The following is a 26,006-nucleotide window of genomic DNA, read 5'->3' on the forward strand; positions in this document are numbered from 1 at the left end:
GCCATGATGTCAGTAAATCTTAAACTTACTGGTATGGGGTCTTTTATAGTTTCTGTGGTCATTTTGGCACCAATATGTACAGTAAAGGAAAGATTTAGTGGCATCTATTTGGGAGGATTGCAGATTGCAACCTCACTGTGAGCCAATTCGCTCACTTAACTCTTTTTGGAAACAGCTTGCACTCCAAAATGTTTGTTTAATACAATAAAGTAGTGTACAAGTTTTGAATGCATCAGACACAAAGTAAATGTGCCACAGGAATTTTATGCCAGTTTTTTTTTTCTTTGTGAGCAGGAGCAGCTCTAAAAATGTCTCAGGTTTCCATTTGTGCATTTGAAAATGTCATTTTAAAAAGACAAAGAGCCAGTGTTTGGTTTGTCCATTCTGGGCTACTGTAGAAACATGGTGGTGCAACATGAACTCTGTGGATGAGGAACTGCTGCCAATGTAGAAGGTACCAAAACAACAATGATTTTTATTTTCAAACATACTTATCATCTTATATTCCGTTTCTGACAATACATCCCCTAAATCAGGGGTGTCAGACATCCAGCCCGTGGGCCAAAACTGGCAGGAGTCCGATCTGGCCCACTGAATGACTCTACACACCTTATGTCGGTGCACTTGGAAAGGCTAAAGGCTGGTTCACATTACACGATTTTCACCTTGATTTTGCGCCACGGAGACTATCGTAATCTTTTGAGTGTTCATACCTGGCGACATTGTTTCTGTCATCGGGAGTCTCGCCAACTGCACTACGACCTGTGTGTGCACACCACAAGATTTCTCCACCAAGCCCTCGCCGACAGAGCCCCAGAAAATGCGGTGACGTCACTGAACTTGGAGATGACACATCGTAAAGGCATGGATATTCTTTATTATCCTTGGTCCAAACACAATGCGTGATCCTGTGGACGATGCCATTGTTGTTGTTGCTTGCCGGCTTGTCAGTGTTCCCAGATCATGGGAGAGAAACAAGCAGCCAGGGCTATGGAAACAAGCCCAAAAGAAACGACTATCATGCGTTTAAATAACTTATTAGACAGATATATATAGAGGAAGGTGACGTTTAGAGAGCAAGCCCAAAGATTTCTGTCTTAAAACAATGTTGTTGAAACCCTACAGCAAAGGCTCTACAATAACTCTTGATTTGTGACTAGTTTGTGAGGCATGAATAACTTAACCTGCTTCCTTTATAGCTGTCAACTTAGTTTGGTGTGGTGATGTTGGCATTATTGCACAGGAGGTGATGACAATGGGCAGTAGACTGGCTGGATGCTGAAAAACAGGCATATTGATTGTTTTCAGAATGTACTTGCATTTGGAGGTTGTTGTTCTTTACAGGGTTATTTTGCAATGTTTCAATGGTCCATCCCACTGGAGATCAAACTAGGCTGTGTGTGGCCCGTGAACTAAAATGACACCCTTGCCGTAAATCCTACACACTGGACCTTTAAGTGTGAGTTTGCCAAAGTCCTGTATGACCACCAAATCCCAAATATGCAAATATGACCATGTCTTTGTAACGTCTTTTTCAAATACACAGTCAAACAAATGGTGCAGAGGAGAATACAACCTGTTTGCAGCAGTGAAAATTAAATATAAGTAGACAGTTATAAGACCTTTTACAAAATATAATATACTAGTCCATACCCATTGGTAGCTTTGTCACCTTCTACCTATGCCAGTCCTCAATGCCTATGTGCAGCTTCACATAGATTGACCACGTCAGTGAGTAGAAAAACGTGGGACTGACAGAATGACACACTGACAGTTTCTGTGATTATGTACAGCATACCATACCATGACTTAGTCATACCAAAAATTAGAATAAAACAGGATGTTCCTGTAGTAGTTCCTGCCCCCCAAATAGTACCAGGAACTTCTTCAGTGGAAACGGGCCTGTAGTCATGCCAAAATTAGAAAAAACAACAACACTGGTCCACAGGGGGAGCCACAGCGATCGGTCGCCACGCCCTCCGCAATATTCATTGCCTTATAGAAGCTCAGTTTTAGTAAGTTTTCCAACTTTTGCCAAGAGGGAACTTTAGATATTGGTCCCTAGATTATGTTCACCCAGTTTCATGCAGATCGCTCAAACTTCCTAGGAAGAGATCCATTTGAAGTGTTTTTCAAAAAATTCAAAATGGTGGAAAATCTATATAACCGGAAGTTATGTGTTCTTGGGGCAAAATTGTTCCTAATGAGGAGAGGCATCTCTGTGTAAAGTTTCATGTCTCTACGACATACGGGGCATGAGATATGCCCATTCAAAGTTTGCAATTTCAATCGGTTGCTATAGCGCCCCCCTTTGGCCAATTGATGCAATATTGCTTCATTCGCATCCTCCCATGACCCTCTACCACTGTGCCAAATTTCACATGGATTGACCAAGTCAGTGAGGAGAAAAACGTGGAACAGACACACAGGCAGAGTTTTCGTCATTATATAGTAAGATTATATATCCTCTCGCTTAATTCAAACTCCAGAACAAATCCACCTATTTTCAGATCACAAGTCCATTCGGTACTTTTTATCAAGCTGTAATGTGGACAAGAGCTGCCACTCACAATTATTTGCATTATCAGCTAATCTTCAGGTTAATTTCTAGCTAATTGTTTGGTCAGAAAATAGTGAAAAGCTCAGGTTGAGGTCTTCATATTGCTTGTTTTGTCCATCTAAGAGTCTAAAACCTTAAGATATATTTAGTTAATTAAAGTACCACTGAATATTTGGCTGTTTTAAAAGGATCAACAAATTCTCAATCATAAATTCCCCTCTAATTAGTGAATATTTCAATTGTCTCTGCTCTCATATGAGACGCAGGACTAGTGTTATAAACAACATAGTGACAACTGCATTCCTGGCTCACACCAGCCAACGTGGCTCGGCACCAGAGCCCGAGCAACCTGAGAGGCCTGATGGTGAAAACAGTGGAAGAGCTGATGGCTCGAGCGTTCATTTAACAGGAAGACATTTTTATTGATTCTATTTCTGTTGTCTGTAGTCGACCTCTAGGAGCTGTTATCAGTGGCATTCCTGCGTGCACATGTACATGCATGTAGTGTAATCTGTTGTTACTCAACACTACGGTCACACGTGCTCAGCGCTGTTACGTTTCTCTCTTTATCTGTTTGAATATTAGCGTTTTCTTTTCTAATTTTACAATTTTTCGAGATATATAGTGTAGATGTGTGTTTGCATGTATTTCTGCAGCAGGTCTTTGTGTAAAACATCATCAAACATGTGTTTTAGAGCATCAAGCCAGAAATTTAATTTAAAGAGGAGCTCCTGAAGGATTTTATTCATGAGCTGTTCAAATAACAGCTACAACAAAGATATAAAACATATCGTCAGCTCTTTCTTCAGTCCCTGATGAGAACATACAGTAAAGGCAGGGTTTACTTTCATTGTCGTGTGATGTGTAGCTTTTGGTGACAAGTTTACAAAACTGTGAAATTCTCGCCGGACTTCAGCTCTGTTCTGCTCTCTGGCCGGAGTACTTTCTATGAGTGTGATGCTTTGAACTGGAATTCTGATAATGCTCTGAGTTATGAGCGGCCGAGTCCGGTGCCACATTTAACTTGAAAGGCTTGGCATCGAGCCTTACTACTGTTCACAGGGTTTATAAAACCTCCACGGCACACTGCCTCCAACACAAAGGCTCCACTGAGTTCATTAAACAGCAAATCATCCTCAGGAATTTTTATTTTATTGATTATAGTTTTCTTTTTTCCTCCATTGTTGTCACTTTTGTTACTGGTTTCTGGTACTGTATGTGTCACATGTTTGCACTCCCTCTGTACGTGGATGTAGCATCTGATTTATGAAGGCAGGACCTTATTATAGAGTCATGTGGAAGTGATTCAATTTCAGGTCAGAGGGAGAGACGTGAGGTTTGGAAGGTGACAGGTGCATGCCGGGGTTTTTAAGACAATGGGAATTTGGTTATTGTAGCTTGACTGCTCATCAACATGGCCGACAGTTAGCAGAGCAGCAGTGGTTGTGACACAGCTCCTGGTTAAAGTACTTTAAAACCCTTAGATAACCACAATTTCATCGAAAACTTAACGTAAAACTTCAATTACAGTAAAAGCCTAGTACCAATTGACCCTTTGCTAAGTCCCGCCCCCATACGCAGACTGGCCAATCATACCGTAGCATCTGGCCTGCTCAGACCAGGGTCCGACAACAACACAGCTGTGCTCCATTGTTTCAAATTTCCTTCATTTTCAGGCTGGTCTTGTGGATTTGGAGCTAAATGTTGTGCCTGGGGCACGTCCTGTATTAATGATACTCGTTACCTGGAGAGGTTGTAAAAAGCCAAAACCAAAATCAAACCCTGAAAAGTGTAGGGTTAGCTAGCTAGCTACTGAAGATATAGCCTACTGAATGTATACACATGCTGCTTTTGCTTTTTAACGATTACTAGTCCATACCCATTGAGTGCAGCATACCATACCATGACTTAAGGCCCGTTTCCACCGCAGGAACTTCGGGGTAAATTTACGGGGCCGGGGCCGTTGGTGCGTGTCTCCACCGCAGGAACCAACCCCGAAGGACAGAGTTCCGGAACTTTTACAGGGGCTAAACAAGTCCCTGCCTCGGAGTAGGTACTCAGAATGGCCCCGAAAAACTCCTGGCTGGGGCTTGGGGATTACTTGGTGCTGATTGGATATACTCAAGGAGGGATGTGACGTCAACAGAAAGCAACAAAATAGCCGGCATTTTTAAAACTCAGCAGACGAGGGTTAGCTCGTTCATAGCTTCCACCGCCATGTAAACAAACTCAATAACCGGTCCGTGAAAAACATATTTATTCCAGCGGATATCTTAGTTACAACATGATTGAGCTAGCAAAGCAGTTTTGTGTTGCTCTGTGTGGTATTTATTCAGTTTTGGGAAATCACGATGTCTAGAAAGCATCAGTGGCTGCAGCTGACAGGGACAGCTAACAGCAGCAGCAAAGCTAACATCAGGACGTCATCTGTTAAAAGCCTCCTGTTGTCAGAAACGACATGAAACTACTCCAGTTAGCTCAATCATGTTGTAACTAAGACATCCACTGGAAAAAATATTTTTTTCATGGGCCACTTTGTGAGTTTAGTGAGTTATTACAGACACCACTATTGGCTAACAGCTAACAGCTAACAGCGTCCCTAAGCCACTACATCGCCCCGGTCAAAATGGTCGCGCAACGATTACGTCACATCCAGAGCCTGGTAACTTTACAGGAACCTTCCTCCTACTCCGCTCTCTCAGTGGAGACACAGTGGTTGAGAGGGCCGAGCGAGAGGATGTTCCTGTAGTAGTTCCTGCCCCCCAAATACTACCAGGAACTTCTTCAGTGTAAACGGGCCTTTAGTCATGCCAAAATTAGAAAAAACAACAACATTGGTCCACAGGGGGAGCCACAGCGATCGGTCGCATTTTAGCCATTTTTAAGCATTTTTCTGTTGTTATAGCGCCACCCAGTTGCCAATTAGAGTTAAATTTCTCCAGTCTAAACCATCTACCAAGTTTAGTAAAAATCCATATGGCGGTTAGGCCTAGATAAGAAATGAGCTCTCTAGCGCCCCCATTTTGTTTCATGGGGTCAATAATGGAGGGGTCCCCTCAGATTATGTGTGGTCATATGCCTACAAAGTTGCGTGGTGATGGGTGAAACCCTTGAGATGTTATACACCTTTATGTGATGAGCCACGCCCTCCACAATATTCATTGCCTTATAGAAGCTCAGTTTTAGTAAGTTTTCCAACTGTTGCCAAGAGGGAACTTTAGATATTGGTCCCTAGATTACGTTCACCCAGTTTCATGCAGATCGCTCAAACTTCCTAGGAAGAGATCCATTTGAAGTGTTTTTCAAAAAATTCAAAATGGCGGAAAATCAATATGCGTGGAAGTTATGGGTTCTTGAGGCAAATGTGTTCCTCATGAGGAGAGGCATCTCTGTGCAAAGTTTCATGTCTCTACGACATACGGGGCATGAGATATGCCCATTCAAAGTTTGCAATTTCAATCAGTTGCTATAGCGCCCCCCTTTGGCCAATTGATGTAATATTGCTTCATTGGCATCCTCCCATGACCCTCTACCACTGTGCCAAATTTCACATGGATTGACCAAGTCAGTGAGGAGAAAAACATGGAACAGACAGAGTTTTCGTCATTATATAGTACAGTAAGGTAACAGTGAAACAAAGAGCGACCCTGCTGTACAGGAACCAATGAAGGTAAGCAGGGAAACTTTGCTGATATTGAACCAGCTGTGTGCCATCACAGTGTGCGCAGATGAACGTTGTTTGACTTCCCCCAGAGATCCCTGAGGTCCAGGTGCTGGCAGCAGCCAAACACAGTTCATCTGCACACACTGTGATGCCACACAGCTGGTTCAATATCAGCAAAGTTTCCCTTTATATTCATTGTCTTGTGTGGCGATCAGCAGTGATGTGGTGGTTCACTTTTACACTGTGATCTGTAGTTCGGCTTTAGCTTCTAACTATCTTTGTCTTTTTAACCTGTTGTTGCTGCTGAGTCAGTTTGACATCCTGGATATATCCTTCAAACACAGACTGTAGACCCCTCTGTCTGCTTCTCTCTGGAATCACTCTTTCATTTCTCCAATTATATGATAATACTTCATCAGGGAGTGCAGTTAGTTACAGTGTGGGCTCCATGTTTACTCTGACAGCTTGACCATCACAAACTTGACTTGGTTGTTTCTTGGGATTTCCATTAGTCTTGTATTTCCATTATTATCTACAGGAGATTTATGAAAGTGATTTGATGTAAATTATGAAAAGAAACGTATTTAATATCAGCTGTGAGGTCGTCTCTGTCTTGTTTGCAGTTTAATGTGATTTATCAGACCAGAGATGAGGATGTAGTGACACTGCATTAATGAAGTAACACGTATCAGTAACATTTGCGTGTGCTGCTGTCAGAGAGGTTTGTAAATCACTCGCTGTAGCAGTCACTGGATAGACTTGTGTGTGTGATGTCATGGAGGCAGCCTGGCGTCCGGTAAGGCCCCCTGACTCTCTGCCTCGCTGAGTGGATGCTGACACTGGAACACTCCCTGTGTGTTTGTGTATGTGTGATGATGAACTGAGATAAGATCCATTCACTGAGTGGGAAATGAGCTCAGCTGTCAGCTTTAGCCAACAATCTGTCTGCGACAACAGAGATCACGCTGCGGTGAGCACGACGGGACCGTCTGTGACACTATAGAGACTTTAACTTCTGAAAGATGTTAATAACACATTCGTCCTCTTACAAATGAAGAGTTGAGCTCATGAGCAGTGACACTTTATTGTCGATCTAACATTTGCACTTTATTATGTCGCAGATTTGTTGAAACTGTATTCAACAAAACTGTAGTTAAGGTGTGGTTACGTTTAAGCACAAACATTGTGACATGTTTTGGTTAAAACACCTGGTTTCAGGGGGACAATCCCGACTGGAAACACAGAGATGACTCACTAAAAAATTACAGGTTTTGCTGTTTGTTGGTTTTGACCAGTGGTCTACAATTATCTGCAGCTTGGGTGACACGCCATCCACCATCCCCTCCACCTCCTCATGATAAAGCCTGCTCATACACTACATCTTTGCAACCCTTGATATGATATGTATAGAATTTAAAAACAAAATAACATAGGTGTAGTTTAGATACATAAGAACGTATCTCTACCAATGCTCATAGCTGGAATCTAATCCCAGTACAAAATGATGATTTAGAGGTATATCAATCCCAAATATTTTCTTAATCTCTCTTTGGACTGAGCGCCAGAAATTGACAATTTTAGGGCACGACCACATGAGATGATTACTGTATAAGTGCCACATTCAACTCAAATTGTGAAAAAGATTTTAGGGCGCATTCACACCAGGATAGTCCGGGGGACTTGGTTCGATTGAATGCTGAAAAATTTCACACCTTCATTTGGTTCGGTTCACTTTCACATTGCACTTTTTAAAGCAGACCAAACCACCTGGACAGCGGCACGCAGTTACAACAGCTGTGCGTTTGGGGGCGGTATTGCCCGAAACGAACACTGACCAGGAAGAAAAAAAGCATCCTCTTCAGCCTGCTTGGTCACCACAAAAGCACCAAACACCAAAATGTGCTGTGCTCTACGTCACTTCCTCTCTTTGGTTTGCTGGATAGTCCGTTTGCATTTCCCATTGTAGGCGAACCACACCAGGGTTCACTTGGAAGTGAATCGAGACCCCCCCCCCCGTTTTCAAGCGTACCAGGGTTCGCTCGTTTGGTCCGCACCAGAGGTCGAATGAGCATTCACACCACTCCAAACGAACCGAACTATCCTTGGAAGCGGACCAGGGTTCGTTTAAAGCGGACAAGGGTTCGCTCATTTGGTCCGCACCAGAGGTCGAATGAGCATTCACACCACTCCAAACGAACCGAACTATCCTTGGAAGCGGACCAGGGTTCGTTTAAAGCAGACAAGGGTTCGCTTGTTTGGTCCGCACCAGAGGTCGAATGAGCATTCACACCACTCCAAACGAACCGAACTATCCTTGGAAGCGGACCAGGGTTCGTTTAAAGCAGACAAGGGTTCGCTTGTTTGGTCCGCACCAGAGGTTGAATGAGCATTCACACCACTCCAAACGAACCGAACTATCTGTGGAAACGGACCAGGGTTCGTTTAAAGCGGACAAGGGTTCGCTCGTTTGGTCCGCACCAGAGGTCAAATGAGCATTCACACCACTCCAAACGAACCTAACTATCTGTGGAAGTGGACCAGGGTTCATTTAAAGCGGACCAAATGTGAATGCGTCCTGAGAGTCCCATCTGAAAAGTTGGACTGTTGATTGGAAAAAATAAAGCATTGTGAAGGTGTGACTTTGGTTCTTGTGACATATTTCCTCACTATTTTCAGAATTTTTACAAACCAATCAATTGATTAATGGAAGAAATGATCAACAGATTAATCCATGACGAAAATAATCTTTAGTTAATAGTTCACAATGAGCTCTTCCTCAGCCAACTATAAAAGTAAAATCCTTCTTTTACATTAATGCATGAGTCAGAATCATCTAATGATGTCATATAAAACAGTGTAACAGTCACAGAGGACATTTTTATATGTTTAATACTTGAAGTACATTTTTCCTGGTTATACTTGTGTACTTTTACTTCGGGGACATTTTAAATGCAGGACTTCTACAGTGTGGGATTATACATTTTGTTCATGTAAAGGCTGTGAACACTTCCTCCAGTGCTGGTTTGTGAGTGAACACGGATGCAAAACTACACCGTCAGCCTGTTCCTTTGCCCTTTGTGCGTCTGTGTGTGTGTGTGTGTTTATACTTTGTAGAGAATATTGTGGGTTAATAGGCACATGAGCCGAGGGTAATTGGAGAGCGCTCATCCTGTGTGACTGTGTGGGTATCTGTTGAAACACATGGGTGTGGCAGACTGAAGCTGTGCTCTGCAATCATGAAATCAGAGACACACACAGTCGATCTGCTTTCCTGCCTCTCATATGTTTCATCCCTTCATCTCCCCTCATACATATTTCCCTCTGAATATTGAGATGCGTTCACTGTATCGACACGTTGGCACAGAGCGAACCTTCTGATCAAACAGATAGAGTAAATCCCTTGTGTGTACGCTCGGATGTGATTTGGCAGCCTGGTTACTCTTGGCTTGTGTTGTTTGACCAAGCGGACATGTTGAAGACTTTTCACCCTCAAACCTACTGTTTAAAATTTATTGTGGCTCTTGTTTAGCTTCTCAAACAGCTTGCCAAATAAATATACCCTAGTTTTTTTTTGCAGCTATTAACATACAAGCCCTGAAGGATTTATTCAACTTATCTCTCATTGCAGGGATTCACAGAGACGCTATGACACATAACAGCTTCTGACTGATGCTCAACCCAAATAATAAATAGGCTAAAATAAGCTCTGAGTTATCAAAGATATGTAATTAGCTGCTTTACAATAATTCAGGCTTTTCTTTGCACTTAGACACAGCAAAGGCTTTTACTATTTTGGAATCTGTTTGGTGTCTTTTTGATAATTAAAACTGAAGTAAATATTATCATTGTTATTATTATTTTCTCCAAAAAGAAGCACATTATTCAGGGGCTTAGGGTACTTGAACAGGTCACATAATGGCCCAGTAGTGCCCCCCACAAAATTTCAACAAAGCAGCCCCCAAAGCTGGTTTCACTGACATGTACGAAAATTGGTAGGCACATGTGACCCCCCAAGATGTACAAAAAAGCCTCTTGGAGCCATACTCTAAACCCAACAGGAAGTCCGACATTTTGAATTGTATGTGTAACTTCCATGTTTCAAACTTCACAGGATTAATGACAGTCTCGTTCTGAACACATCTACATGTGTGATAGGTACAGCGTCATCTACTGGCAACAAGAAAAGGCATGTTGTTGACGAGATTCACCTCAGATTTAGCCAAAACAGCCGTAAGACCTTGGTGATGGTTTAGCACCCCAGAGTTGCGCAGAGGGCCCGTTTAAATTTTCTTTGTTGTCCTGTGCCAGTAGTCACCCTCACCATCCTCTTCCTCTCTCTGTGTCCCCTTGCAGACGGATGTAAATGCCTGTTACCTGCGATCAGCTCGGGCCGGGAACCTAGAGAAAGCTTTGGACTACCTGAAGAATGGAGTCGACATCAATATTTGCAACCAGGTGAGCTTGGAAGAAAAAAAATCACTTCAACACCACTGCTTCTGTAATTAAACTCACAATAGTAATTTGTTTGCTCTGGTTGTCAAAGAACGAAGTTGGTAGAGATCTTAAAGTGATCAGACGTGAGCTAAATCCACTTTTCTACTGTCCAAATGTTGAGTTGTGTCCCCAAAAATATGGCTAAATGCACTGCTTCCCTGTCACACTGTTGCCCTCGTTGGAGTTCCAAACCAAGCTAAAAATGGAGTATTAATCACAGGAGTAGTTTGCATTGGTCCAGGGGAACTGGTGCAGCCACAGGGTCCAGATTTCTCCTTCGTCATTAGTTCAAGGTCCACACAGTTTAATGCATTCAGCATCATACTTGCGTTTGGCAATGTTGTTGAGATAGCTTGCTGTCTCTGTCATGTAGTCACTCACTCTACAGCAGGAAATAACACTTCAAAATAAAAGCTCTGTGCTGGAAATTCACTGTACTTAAAAATAAAGTGTGTTTTTTACAAACTTGACACATTTGCGAGTCACAGAGACCCACTTTTGGGAACCACTGTACTAAACCTCCAAGTGGCTGGAGCAAAAAATGCATTTAGGGATTTAAATATTATCTATTTTTTATTTTATAATAACACAGACCGTATTAGACACCATAGAGAAGGTCTGTCAACGAGTCTGCGAGGCTCATCTCTGGAGAAACATTCCTTGGACACATACACATCCAGGATATTATCTGGTTTACTGTCCTGTTTTGTAGTAATTCTCACAATATTCCATCACTCATGTTGCTTATTAGTCAGGATATACGGATTTATTCATAAATCCAGTCTGACACTCCATTAAAGTGCTGTTGTTAGAGGAAACAGACTTAACAAAGTGTTAAAACAGATGAAAGAAATGCTTCTCTGTTGATATGAGGGGCTATAATACAGAATGTAGCACCACTTTTGTGGGAGCTTGTTGACAGTGAAGATGATGATGTCACTGATGATTATTATGAGACATGATATAGACTGTAAGAATATGCCTATGAAAATAAATTACAAACTTAGTGTTGAATCATTTCATTTTGTGCCATTTCGAGGCTTTTCCATTCCAATGCTACAGTAAAATTGACCTATATTCCAACATTCATTCATTCATTCATTCTCCATAACCGCTTATCCTGTTAGGGGTCACGGGGGGCTGGAGCCTATCCCAGATGACACTGAGCGAGAGGCAGGGTTCACCCTGGACAGGTCACCAGACTATCACAGGGCTGACACATAGAGACAGACAACCATTCACACTCACATTCACACCTATGGACAATTTAGAGTCACCACCAGTCTTGACACAGGGAGAACATGCAGGCTCTGCACAGAGGGGCTCCTCCATCTCGGATTCAAACCGTACCAAACTGATTCGAGCCAGGAACCCTCCTGCTGTGAGGTGACAATGCTAACCACTGCACCCCCGTGCCACCCCTATATTTCAACAGGGCTCCAAATTTAAAGAGTATCCTCTGGCGCTCGGAGCGACTATTAATGAACACCCAATGCACCTGCTCGTAGCCACAAGTGTGAACAAAGCATCTGCTGTACACATTAATAATCAGACAACAATTTGGTGGCCCCCTGCAGTAACCCTGAGGACCCCCTGTTGAAGACCTAGGAGTTAACATTTATTGTAGCACCACAATCTAAACTATTGACATCCCCATCAGCCTCTGCTGCACTTGTATTTATTGCTAATAAGCAGCGTTAGCATGCTAACGCCCTCAATGGTCGCCATCTTGGCTACGTAGCGGAAGGGGAGGGACCACTTTTCAAACTGGAAATAGCGGCCGAGGACTGTGCGACCATAAACTTCACAGCATTGTACAAATACATGTGTTTTTTGCACTAAGCACCACTATGCTGTTGTTGGGTATAAGCCAGCAGTATGTTTATTGGGTTAATTTAGCAGAGCGATAACGCGAATGCTAATGCTAGTTTGCTAACTAGCCAATTTGCGGTTGTCATTTCCGGTGAGTGCACAACGGCAGTGTTTGGATTGAGACAACACTACCCTGTCGAAATTAGCACACTACGCCAATAAGTACATAGTGCACATAGTATACTACGTGGAAGTGTACTAACGGAAGTATGTGATTTGAGACACACCACTGCATAACATCAGAATGTTAGCATTGTCATTGTTAGCATGTTAGCATGCAGATGTTAGCTTTTAGCTCAAAGCACTACTGTGCCTTTTTTCCACTTAAATCTTTATTAAAACAAATTTTGTGACACTGACATGTCAGTAACAACAGAATGTTAAAATAATTGAAAAATAATAAGAGCTAACGAAACACATTTTTACAGCCTCGAGGATTAGTGTATCTATTGATTATTATTCCATTCCATCGTCCTCTTTTTGAGTCCAGTATAGAGTCGATTTTTCCCATTTTCTTTCTAGTTGTGCTTCCTGTAGTCTCAGTATGTGTGCTAATTTCTCCATGAAAAATATTTCTTCCACAATTGTCAGCCATCGATCCTTCGTTGGTGGTGTTTCTTTACCCCAGTTCCCAGTGATAGCTTTCTTGCTTGCTACTAGCAATACTTTGATCAAATATTTATCACTAGCAGTAACATTTTCTTCAGAAAATTTACATAGATAAAGTACCAAACCTCATATCCTGGTATGTGCTTAAGGTGTTGTCATACCATTTCCCAAAATACAGTTATTTTATGACATTTGCAAAAAAAAGGAGAGTGGTCTACACCAAAAAGCACCACCGTGCCTTAATTTGCACAGCCTCACACATCTTTCTTTTTCCTTATCTGGACATCTTTTTTACTGTGAGTCTTCTGTTGATAAAATCTGACTTATTGTACAGACAGATGGAGCATCACTGTATCTGAGCAGCCAGAGTGGACACTAACTTCATCTGCTGTTGACAGTGTTTTAAAGTATACTTTAATGGATAAGACTGCGAATTTCAAAAGTTTTCTTCTTGCCAACAGTTCCCATGAAAAGACCAAACCCCAACAACTAATGCATCCTACTAATGAGTAGCATCTGTGCGTTCAAAGCCTGAGCTGCCTCCTCTTATTCCATTGTCCAAATTTGAACCATTTATTTTGGGTTTATATATAAAAAGGTTTGGATCAAAGTTCTGATAACATCCAGTGTCACTCAGTAAACAACAAACAGAACCCTGAGCTATTTAAATAAAGGTTATAATATGTAAACAGGGTTTAATGTGTTGATTTTAAAAGCTTCTTTCTCTTCTCTCCCTCCAGAACGGACTAAATGCTCTCCATCTGGCCTCCAAGGAGGGCCATGTGGAGGTGGTGGCTGAGCTCATCAAGCACGGCGCCAACGTGGATGCAGCGACTAAGGTGTGTGTGCCACCCAGGAGTCACACAAACACACACACACACACACATTCTGTAGTTTGCTTCGTCAGCTTCTTCCCAAAGTCACTTTGCTTAAGCAGCAGTGAGGGAGATGAGTGGCTGTGTGTTAGAAACAGAGCGGCTGAGTGAACTGATTTAGTGAAAGGAAACAGTCTCGTCTCATTGTCGTGTGTGTGTGTGTGTGTGTGTGTGTGTGTGTGTGTGTGTGTGACAGTGTCTCAGACATAAATGTTTGTAAATTATGTGACAGTGATAAAATTCCACACAGTAAATGCATCCATCAAGAGGAAAAGCAATTACACTCGTTCTTCTTCTGGAGCCGCTCTGCATAAAGAAACATACACATTATTACAGCAGAGGTTTTAATCCAATAACGTCATATTTAATTTTTAGGGCTGTAAAGCAATTAAAACAGAACAATCTAATTAATTGTCAGTGTCAGTGTATAATTACTTTGATTTAAACAGCCAAAAAGTTGGTTACACACGTCTACATGAAACTGTACTACAGTCTAGTAGCATGAGAGGAACAGGAGATACAGCAGTACAGATTGAGGAATGAGGGGAGGTGTGTATGTGGAGTTTCCAGTGACAGCAGCTGCTGTTTAGCTGCTTTAGCTGACACACACACGACAGGTGCGTCCATTAGAGGTTCAGTATGTGCGACTCATAACCACCCTCACATTTTATACATTCTCCTCTCTGCTTCTGTCACAAAATTATACTGTAACAGTGTTTTATTCAGTATATACCTCTCACAGTTTCTCCTCTGCTGTACCTTTCTATAACCTCACAGTAAGAAGTGTTGATAATAATAATAATGTCTCAGTATTATGTAACAGAAAGTAAAACACTGACATGCTCTCTGAGTTAGGGGTGTATACTGGAAGAAATACAAGTAGGATTGTACCCGAATCAGAATTATGCCAGTCAAATTAGATTTGGCTGTTCAATACAAATATTCGACGATTTTTTTTTTTTTTTTTTAATATAAAGTTTTGAATTTGAATGTGCTCTGCAGGTCGTTCACTGTGACAGCAGCATTCACGTTATGTAGTTAACAAGCTAACTGCGCTAACAACCGATTGGAAATGTGCAACACCATTTTTTCTGCCACTAGATATCAAACAAAAGCCAGAGACTGTGTCGTGTTAAGTATCTGGAATCTCATTTTCAAGTAAAAGTTTTGGAACGACAGCTCTGATTTGGGGGCTTTAGAGGCTGTAAACAGGAAGTGGCCGTGGAGTCAGTTGGTTAGTCAGCCTATATTTGTTTACATTTGGCAAACAAACACCAATTGAAATATGCCAAATTAGCTATTAGCACTTCCTGTTTATTCATTTGATACCGAGGAAACTTAAAAACATGATGATTCTCAGGCAGGTTCTGAAGCTATAAGGAGCATCCAGTTTCTATGGTTTCTAAGCAACAATATAGTATATATATATTAACGAACAGCAGAGATACTGATGTCTTTAAGGGAGATGAAGTCACACTGTGCCTATACATACATGTGTCATATCTGTGTTTTGTCATTTTGTTTCCCAAGCAGAAAGGAAACACAGCCCTCCACATAGCTTCCCTCGCTGGGCAGACAGAGGTGGTGAAGGAACTGGTCACTCACAACGCCAATGTCAACGCACAGTCTCAGGTAAGACACATACACACTCACGCACGGATTCTTGTAGTTCTATCTTTGTTAGGACCCTCATTGACATAATGCATTCTCTAGCCCCTTGCCCTAAACTAAAGCCCAATCCCAATACCCCCCCTTGTCCACCGCCCCTTGGCCCTCGAAATAAAGCAACGAGGGGTAGGGGTAGAAATCTTTCCCAAGGAATTGGGACACCACTCACTACGTCACCGCTTCAGTTACGTTCACGCATACGTAACTATTTTAAACAGGAAGCTGTGAGCCATCTACATTTCCAACTGGCATCTACAATGGAGTCTCCGGTTGAGTTCATCCTACCTATTGTGTTTGCTGTATTCATCATGCTTCGTTTGATGAACGAGAGACGACGGGACTTTTGCTACCTAGCTAGCAAGCTAACCAGCTAACGTTACGAGGCAGCACAGTTATACTAGCTGACGTGTTATCGTAATGTGAAAAACTCCGACAGTTTTGCAGAACAGGACAGATGACAGACGCCAGATAGTGCAAGCTAGCTAGCTAGCTAACAAGCAACCTGACGACGGTAACGTTAGCAATGTATAAACTTTTTCCCCCGTCTCTTGCTCGGTGGTAGCCATGGCGACGTCGACCCTTCGCTGGCAAGTCAGCATCTGAAATCCCTCGCTCCGAAGGGCTAGTTTCATACCCACTACCCCTCGTTATGCCCCTTACCCCTACACGCAAGCAGGAATTGGGACACCACTACCCCTCGCGGGAACGCGCAAATGTAGGGGTAGGGCCAAGGTGTAGGGCTAAGGGGAGGTATTGGGACGGGCCCTAACTCTAACCTGAACCCTTAAACCAAGTCTTAACCCTTAAACAGGCCTTTGCAAAGTGAGGACCGGCCAAAATGTCCTCACTTTGCAAAAATGTCCTCACTCTGTTGCTAGAATACAGTTTTTTGGTTCTCACTATGTAGCATGTACAAGTACACACACACACACACACACACACACACACGCACCAGTGCAGGTCTCTAACTGTGAAATTGTCAAATCATTTTTGTTGGAAATCCAACAAAAATGAGTGTGTGAGTTCACGCAGATGAATATACAGCGATTATACACACCGTCCATCTGTGTGTGTGTGTGTGTGTGTGTGTGTGTGTGTGTGTGCTGTGTCAGCAGCTCTGCAGTGCTTCCTGGCCCACATTCATCGTCAGCACACACACTTTCACACACTCACTCACATACACACCCTGCTCTGGTCGCCACAGCAACCATAACAATGTCAAAGCTTTGGTTGGAGCTGTACGGAGGAAGAAAATAAAGTTGATACTGATGAACTATGATGTTTTAGTTCTGTATTAAAACTCATTAAATCATCATTTATCATTTTATTTTTGTTTTATCCTAAAAAAATAATTTACATTACAGCACTTAAAGGAGAGCAGAGCGCAGGGACAGATTATATAAAATTAACAAATCATAAAAAGCAAAACATTTTTAACATAATGTGCAGATGTTACTGTCTCTATGTAGTGAGGAGTTTCTGTTTAATTGTCACTTTCAGCCGTGCAGAGTCAAACCATGCTGCGCCAATTTGCGTTTCCCTTTGTCAGTTTAAGCATGCCGAGAAAGTGGGGATATTTATCTCCCAGAATGCTACACTGCAAACTATTTCTGTACCATTGCAAAAGCCACCTTATAGACCAAATCACAATGTTTGGTTGCAGTAACTTTGGGTAGAAAACCCTTGTGTCACATACACAAAATGAAACAGCGCTGAGCAAACGCTGCCTCAATTGGTTAGTTTTTAGCCACCTAACAAAGGGCACACTTAAAAAGAAATCAATATCAGTTTAAGTGTGTGCTATATTTAGAATATCTTCACTGCTTTGCTGTCAGACAGCCTGTAACAATGGGAAACTGAAGCCGTTATTCTCAAAGCCACCAGACTCCACTGACAAAAACAACAATTTTACTTCGTCAAACATGGGGGTTGTTGGACAACTGCTGCCGCCATCAGTTAGTGTGTGAGATAATCGTGATGGGCAAAGCAGTTCTTTAGATGTTACTGAATCACTAGAATCAGTTCATTAAAAAGATTCATTCAAAAGATTTGTTTAAAAGATTCGTTCACAGAATCGTTCAGTGCTTTGCGGGAAGAGCCCTGCGTCTGCCCTGCACTGGTGAGTCTCATTATTGGCCAGCCAAACGTTTAAAGTTTGTTTATCTGGAAACTAAGTCTGTTAATGAGGAGGTGTGTGGCCTCCTCCTGACTACATTAGCTGTTAGCTTGGAACAAACAGTGCCTATGAAAGTGTATCGTTGAGAAGAAATGATTTGAATCACTCAGGGATTGGGGTTACGTCGTTCACCGAGTGATTTGTTCACCGAATGATTTGTCACGCGGTAGGCAGTCCCTCCTTGCACCCTGGCTGCCTCGTGACTCGCAAATGATTCATCGTTCGCACCGACCAAATCGGCACTTCCACTCCCGGCCTGCACGCTCACTGCTGAGCTCAACTGAACTGAGAAATGAACGAATCAGTTCCGGAAGTGATTCAGTTCAGTACATTCACTCAACAGATTAGTTCTTTTGACCGATTCGTTCGCAAACGACACAACACTATGAGATAAAGCACAGAAAATATTCCAAATATAACATATATCTAAACTGAAGTTGATGTTTTAGGTAGGAGGCTAACATACATTTTGCTTCAGCTTTGCCAACGGCAGTACGTTGTTTAGCCTCCGCATCTGTAGATTGGTTTGTTGAAGACGTTAGTGCACGTTGAGTTTTATTTTCATGAGGACTTAACCGGGAGATTGTCTTGTTTTCCTCTGTTCATTATTTTGCATCTACATAATTTAATGTTAACGACGTTCAGATATTGCTTCCTTTTTTTATTTTGCTCTTTGCGCTAAATTTGGAACTATTTAATATCGCGCACCTTCTGTGTAGGTAATGAGAGTTGTGATTAAATTTGGCGGAGTGATATATATAAAAGATGTGAGATGCCGCTATTGTTGTCGATTTTCAGTTGTCCTACGTTCTTTTCCGGACATTAAAGTGGATCTAGTTACACAGAGAAGCTGTTCCCGTGCTCTTACCTCACACACAGCACTTAATTTAGTAACTAGTAAGTTTATACGTAAGACATGAGAGAGAAACCTTACATTAGCAAAGCAACCAAGTGCGTAAAATAGGCAGAGCAGAAACATCGGATAGGTCGGACCACCGTGTTTTTATCTTTTAATGTTACAGTTATGGCTGAAAATGATATTAAAGTTTGCAGATTTTACAGATCTTTGCACTTGAAATCAACTGCCAGTCGTCCACCCAGAAGTGATTGTTGTTTTTAGTGCGACGTCATGGTGATTCGGTGTATTAAATTTGCAATTAATTCATAAATATAGAATCTGAACTTGCTGCAATGCAGTGTTTAGTGATGTGTAAAGTGTTGCTGCTAAAAACAGACAGAAGAGTATGCGGGTGTGTAATCTGCAGTTTTTATTCTTCAAAGTTAGCTTTATTTCTTGTGTCCTTCGTCATCACTGCGACTTTGCTGTTTAACTGAAATGTGCTCTGAGAGAATCTGGTGGTGCATCGACACCAGAATAAACACAAAGAGGAGGAGAGGAGGAGGAGGAGGGTGAACTTTTTTTTTCTCCACGCTGAAGTGATTTTGGGATCCTCGTGTTGCCATGGAGACGTATCTTCTTGGCCTTGTTCTGGTGTCACACACAGACACACACACACATACACGCTCCTCTTCAACTAGAGCCTCAGGTCAGCTTTTATCTTTGCTGTTATCAGGTGTGAGGAATGTTGGGAGGTGACAGTATGTACTCTATGATAGCTCTGCTGGAAGAACACACTCAGGTGCAGCTGTAGAGGTCGTATGAGATCAAACCGTCAGTCATAGTCCTGAATGTAACAACTATAAATCATGATGAAGCAGATTTCTTTTAACTGAATTATGAAACATTTATAGATTAGAAACCCTGCTCCCTGATGAGGATGTGTTTTTGGCTGAGCCAGTAAATTAAATATCTGACAAATGAAGGTACTTTATCACATTAATGCAAAACATCCAGTAAATCCAATATCACCATAAAGCAGTCCTGCTTATTGATTTTTAACACTGTTGCAAGCAGAGATATTAATGAGATAGATCATCACACTGACTCACACTCTTTATTTTACTGCACAGGTAACATATTGTCATAATAATGTGTTAGACAGGAGCTAATATGTAATTGGAAATTCACCTGAGACGCTGTGGGCTAATGGGCATGTAGCTACTTCCATGTTTCAGATGATACGTCATGTTTGTAGTCGACCAATGAAGATGAGTTTACATATCACCTTGGGTTCGTCCTTCACCTTCTCAAAATGATCCCACACTTTGGATTTCCTGCCCGACATGTTATTAGCTAGCCTGTAGAATAACCGCAGGTACCAGCCCTGGAAATTAACCTGATGAGGACACTTCCTGTGTCTGTCCTTTCAAATTAAATTCCCACATGGTCCAGTCATATAGGTTTGGATTTATTTTGACAAGGCGCAGCTCCTGATAGAGTTTCATGGTTTTTTGTTTTTTTTTTCTGCGACTAAGCGACCAATGAAATGTTGCCGACCTTTCTGGTTGACTTGATAAACAAACGTATTGTGTTGTGACTTCCATATCTCAGATTTCCAAGTAAGCTATTTCATAATTGCCGTACAGTTTTGTCTCGTAATTATGAGATATGGAAGTCATAATTATGAGATAAGGCCTCCAGTTGTGTTCGTCTGTGTGTCTCTGTTTCCTTTTCTTTGTTGAATGCAATGCACTTTCATTCATTCTGACTTCTTGTTCACACAGCAGAAGATTCAACAGTTTTATCTAATGTTTAAACTCCCAGAGTTCGACAGACACTATTGGTGTAATGGCCCTTTAACGACAGACGTCATGCTCTTGATTCTAAATCAGTGTTATCCTTCCTGTTTTCCAGAATGGCTTCACTCCACTCTACATGGCGGCGCAGGAGAACCACATGGACGTGGTGCAGTTCCTACTGGACCACGGTTCCAGTCAGAGCATCGCCACCGAGGTAAATGAACAGATAATACACAGCACATACACACTTGTTCGCACACACGAGCCCAGAACAGCTTCTAATAGCCTCTCCTCATTCAGCCTCCCAGTAATTACACAGCAGCTTCTGTGGTGCAAATGGTAAATAGGTGGCTGCCACCAATGACTCATTCAGGAGACAAAGGCTGAACAACGTGAAGTCTTTGTGTGCCGAGCTGTAAGAAATAAATACAGAGAGGTTATTAACAGGAGAGCGTGACGACGGATTCATTCAGAGTGACCTTGACTGTCTCCAGAGGGAGGAACCAGTGACGTTAGCAGTCTGATATCTGTGTGTGTGTGAGAGTGTGTGTGAGAGAGTGCTACACTGTGAGTGTGTCAGTACCATCCATCATCTGCTGTAGTACCGGCAGACGGCCAACTGCCACTAAAGTGTGACAAACACGTCCTCATTTTGGCCAGATCTCTCCATCTGAGGCATATTTATGAGGCCAGTGCTTAAAATATTAACCACTCTTCTTCTTCTCGTATTATTATCTCTATTATCTCTTCTCTCATTATCTTTGTATGGTTTTAAATGTTTGATTATAGTGCCAATAAAATACCTGAGTTACAGTCCAGATACCAGAACAGTACTATTTCTAGCACGGAGTAGTGTAAGAAGTAGTCAGATATTTTACTGTAGTTAAGTAGAAATATTCATTAACTTCCGTAACCGCTTATCCTCTTGAGGGTCGTGGCGGGCTGGAGCCTATCCCAGCTGACATTGGGCAAGAGGCAGGCTTCACCCTGGACAGGTCACCAGACTATCACAGGGCTGACACATAGAGACAGACAACCATTCACACTCACATTCACACCTACGGACAATTTAGAGTTATCAATTAACCTGCATGTCTTTGGACTGTGGGAGGAAGCTGGAGTACCCAGAGAAAACCCACACTGAAGGACTCCCTCCTGGGATCAAACCAGGAACCCTCTTGCTCGCCTTGGCCTCCAGTGCAAACACACCCTTGAGACTAACGTCAGCGGTCGTCCCCACAAGAGGGCTACCTGGTTGATCCTGCAAGTAGCATATGTTCGTCTCAAAGATTAAGCCATGCAAGTCTAAGTACACACAGCCGGTCCAGTGAAAGTGCAAATGGCTCATTAAATCAGTTATGGTTCCTTTGATCGCTCCAACGTTACTTGGATAACTGTTGCAATTCTAGAGCTAATACACGCCAATGAGCGCTGACCTCTGGGGATGTGCGCATTTATCAGACCCAAAACCCATGGGGGCTGCCCTCTATAAACTTTAGCCGATTGCTGGCCCTCGTGGCGCCGACGTCTCATTCGAATGTCTGCCCTATCAACATTCGATGGTACTTTCTGTGCCTAGGGGAGCGCGAGGAACCTCCTTACATGGGGTAAACTGTAACACTAGCCCTTTTTACACTGCCAGATTTTCGGCGAATGTTGGGCCGTTTTGCCGGCAAGCTGCGAGCGTTTAGACACACAGAGCCGGATTGGCGAGTTGGTCCAAGGTACCCAATTTTCCGCCTCGTAGAGTAGTCTTATTGGCGGAACCTTTTAGTTTAAACAGACCGAGGCGGCCTTCCACAACGGGAGGGGCTGTTGAAGACTTGTGGGAGGAGCTGTTGATGACGCCGCACGTGCGACCCACTGGTGGTGGATAAACAGGAAACAGCTGATAGCAGGAATTAGCGAGCAGCTAGTAGCAAGAGGGAAACACAAACCTGAAAGACACTGTAAAGATGAGCAACTGAGGAGACAAGGAATTGCGCGCCCTCCTTGTCCTCACAAACAAAGAGGCCATTAACCGTCAGATGACGGGGACGGTGAAGAACGGGCCAACTTATGAGAGAATCACCAAAGGACTGACCAGCCGTGGCTTCCCTCCCACGTCACTGTTTACGTCACACGCTGAGCTACATGTTTTGTTACTTGCTCACGCCCCCTATTGCCCCAAAAAAGGCACATTCTGTATGAACAAAAGTAGGTAGGCGGCATTTTGCTGCACTCCCCGATTTTGTTTTTATACTGCCAATGCTGAAAAAAGACTGATTGGGCTTTCCTGCACATTTGCACAGTTCCTGTTTAAAAAGAGCTACAGACCTTTTACGTGGTTACACAGGGTCAGTCCTCTCATGCTTCTGGCCAGTCGACTGCAACACTGCCAAAAAGTAACCCACGAAATTTCATGAGAGACTGGACGTGTTTCAGCATGTTTTCGGCTGGCCTAAGTAAATTTCTTTGTCACAATTGTTTTTTGATCACTGAGCTGTGTCTGTAAGTCCCTGAATCCAACCATATATCATCTTAATAACTGTCTTGTTGCCTAAAACATAGCACCATTTGAGCTACGTAACCAACTCCCAGCAAGTGTTAGCTAGGTACGATCCAATTTCCACACAGCAGGGGTCGTCGTAAAGCAGTGTAACAAATGTTCAGTTTGAACTAAAGTCTTTAATTAAATGAGATATACTTTCTATTTTTAATTTGTCAGGTATCTTAAAGACACACAATTTAACAGTCTTGTCAATATTCATACATTCAGTGCTCATATTTGACATGTGGATCTAGATTACCCAGTCTTTGTACAACTATCGGTCCAACCACTGAATATCGACGACAGACGAACACATGGATGGATACCTTTCCTTCCCCTGATGTAGATGGAGAGTTAGGTATCTACATATACACATCCATCAATCAGTCACAGATGAAAAGAGAAAAATATGCAATATCCACACATACTGTGTATCCATCTATGTGTTAGACCTTCCAAACTGTCCACTGGTGGGTAGATGAGAGATGTACAGATATGGACTTGGATATCAAAACACCTGGGCACTGTGGTTTCTTTAGCAAACTTACTCAAACAGGAAGACATAGTGCATTGGTTGGGGACTACTTTCAGTGGTGGATTAATACACATTTAGTGCTCTCCTGAGTATTTACAGCAGGAGGATGATGTATGCCTGACTGACTCAAAATTAACTGCTGTATTGGTGCTCCTGCCATCCTCGTCTTTCCCTTCATCTCTCCTCCTGTCTCCTTCTCCCCATCCTCCATCATTCCTCCCTTTGTCTGCCTCCTTCTCCTCCTCACCACATCTCTCCTTCTCTCCTCCTCCGCCTCCTCCCCACAGTCTCCTCCAGCGGGAGACATGAGTGAATTATTCATGTAGGGAAATATATATCCATGTTTGAAGCAACCCACAGTGTTTAATAATTCATGTTTAACCATTTCAGCGTAGCAGCGGGCAGGACGGATCAGAAAACCCTTTGTTTTTTAAATCTTTTGTCTGAATTTGATCAGTTTTTTATTTTAGGTATTTTATTTTTGAACATAAGTAAAAACTACAGAAATATTCAACTTGTCGTGTTCTATAGTTTTGATTTGTGTGATTTTAAGTTAATATTTTCAGCTCATTTTGTTTCAGTGATGCAAAATTCTGCTGCGTCACTGCAAGTTTCCAGGCTCGCAGATCGAGATCAAACCCTTTCAGTGCCTTTATGTTCGCTGCTGCTGTTGTTGTCATCTCTTGAATTATTTTTAGGACATTAAACTGACTTTGTGTCTTTTTTCCTGAATCCGTAATGAAGCCGATTAAACAGGAGGGTAGTGCTCTGGGATGGCTTATGACTTTTGAATTTCTTTACAAGGCTAAATTTATGCATTTGAACATGCTTGTGTGCCTGTGGGTGTGCTGCGGAGATGCTCGTGGATCTGATTATGAGTGTGTGTTAGCGTGCGCGTGTTAGCGTGTGTGTGTACGTGTGGTTGTTTGTGTTCTCGCCTGTACAGTTTTGTGATCTCTGAGGGGAGCTTCTGCTTTGATGTGTGGGTGTAGTGATGCTGAGTTGGTTTTATCCAGACAGTCGGCATCCTGTGTAAACACACACACACATACGTCTGTGCACACACATACATACACACACACACAAATTACCCCCGTGTTGTTTTACTTGTGAGATATCTTTGCTTTTCTTTGATGATTCATAGATTCGGCTGCTGGTAGCTTCTGCTGTGTCTCATTTATTACACGGCCTGTGTGAGTGTGTGCAGTTAGTGTCATCTTGTTGTCTTTGTTAGCGAACATTAGCAGCTAAATTTCCTTTCGATCTGTCCGTGAGCGAGACTCTGAACTCCTCCTCAGGCACTTAAACTCTTTAGAGCATTAGCTAAAATGCCTGAATTGATAAGTGGTCATTAGATTACCCTGCACCTGTTAAAGGAGCTGTATGAGACATCCAGAGAAATCTATGAGTCAGAGTCTGACTCAGGTTGTCTGCACACGGCTCTCAACATGGAGGTGACTTACGCTACCTTGTCAAAAAATACTAACGTGGCCTGAATTAATATCAGAGTCTTGCTACCCTATCGAAAAATGATTAGAAGCGGGGTTAAGTGTACTGTACGGCTGTGATCACACTACAAGTGACACAGCAACAGCTACATTATCACCGAGTCACCACTGAAGTGTTGCTCAAGCACTCGTCTGCTACCTGCAACAAAGCACCTCCACTGAATGCCATCTAAAGTTTGTATTTGGAAATAAAATATTATGATCAGTGTCTTAGCCCCATTTTAATTTCACATTTCGCTGCTCCACTGTATCCCCATTTGCTCTGCAATACATAGAAAGCTAGCATACTGTCAGCTAACTACAGCTAAAAACAGACCACGTTATTGGTTGACGCCTCACTCCATCATCGGAGTGCTGAAAAAAGTTGAGGTTAGCGAAAATGAAATGAAAATAAATGGTTAAATAATAATTACTCAAATGTCTTAGCTGTTAGCTATCTGCTAGCAGCTAACATGAAGTATTCACGTGTTCCTTTTGTATTTTGTTCACAGGATGGTTTCACTCCGCTGGCGGTGGCATTGCAGCAGGGACACGACCAGGTGGTTTCCCTCCTGCTGGAAAACGATACCAAGGGGAAGGTCCGCCTGCCTGCGCTGCACATCGCCGCACGGAAAGACGACACCAAGGCCGCCGCACTCCTCCTCCAGAATGACCACAACGCCGACGTGGAGTCTAAGGTACGCTGTCTGTTCAACAAGCAGGACTACGATTCCCAACATGACCTACTAACTGACACAGAGAATTTATTTATTTTTTTCCTAATGAAGATACGATCCACCTTAATCCGGGCCCCATTATGCTGTGTGTAAATTATGGGCGTGGCTTCTGGTTATTTATTCACTGAGCTGGTGTCTGCCAGTTGGCAACGTGCTGCA

General features: G+C 42.6%; 1 protein-coding gene across 48 annotated transcripts in view; it reads left to right on the forward strand.

The window, feature by feature from the left end:
• The window catches only part of LOC117246674 (ankyrin-3-like), a 235,944-nt gene that overhangs the window by 91,611 nt on the left and 118,327 nt on the right, over nt 1-26,006 (forward strand). For all 48 annotated transcript variants that reach the window (XM_078163060.1, XM_078163045.1, XM_078163061.1 and 45 more), the window contains exons 2-6: nt 10,578-10,679; nt 13,940-14,038; nt 15,608-15,706; nt 20,674-20,772; nt 25,623-25,808. In XM_078163060.1, coding sequence (XP_078019186.1) covers nt 10,578-10,679; nt 13,940-14,038; nt 15,608-15,706; nt 20,674-20,772; nt 25,623-25,808 — 585 coding nt within the window. The remainder of the gene's footprint in view (nt 1-10,577; nt 10,680-13,939; nt 14,039-15,607; nt 15,707-20,673; nt 20,773-25,622; nt 25,809-26,006) is intronic.

Source organism: Epinephelus lanceolatus, chromosome 21, assembly GCF_041903045.1.
Source record: "Epinephelus lanceolatus isolate andai-2023 chromosome 21, ASM4190304v1, whole genome shotgun sequence".
Classification (NCBI taxonomy): Eukaryota; Metazoa; Chordata; class Actinopteri; order Perciformes; family Serranidae; genus Epinephelus; species Epinephelus lanceolatus.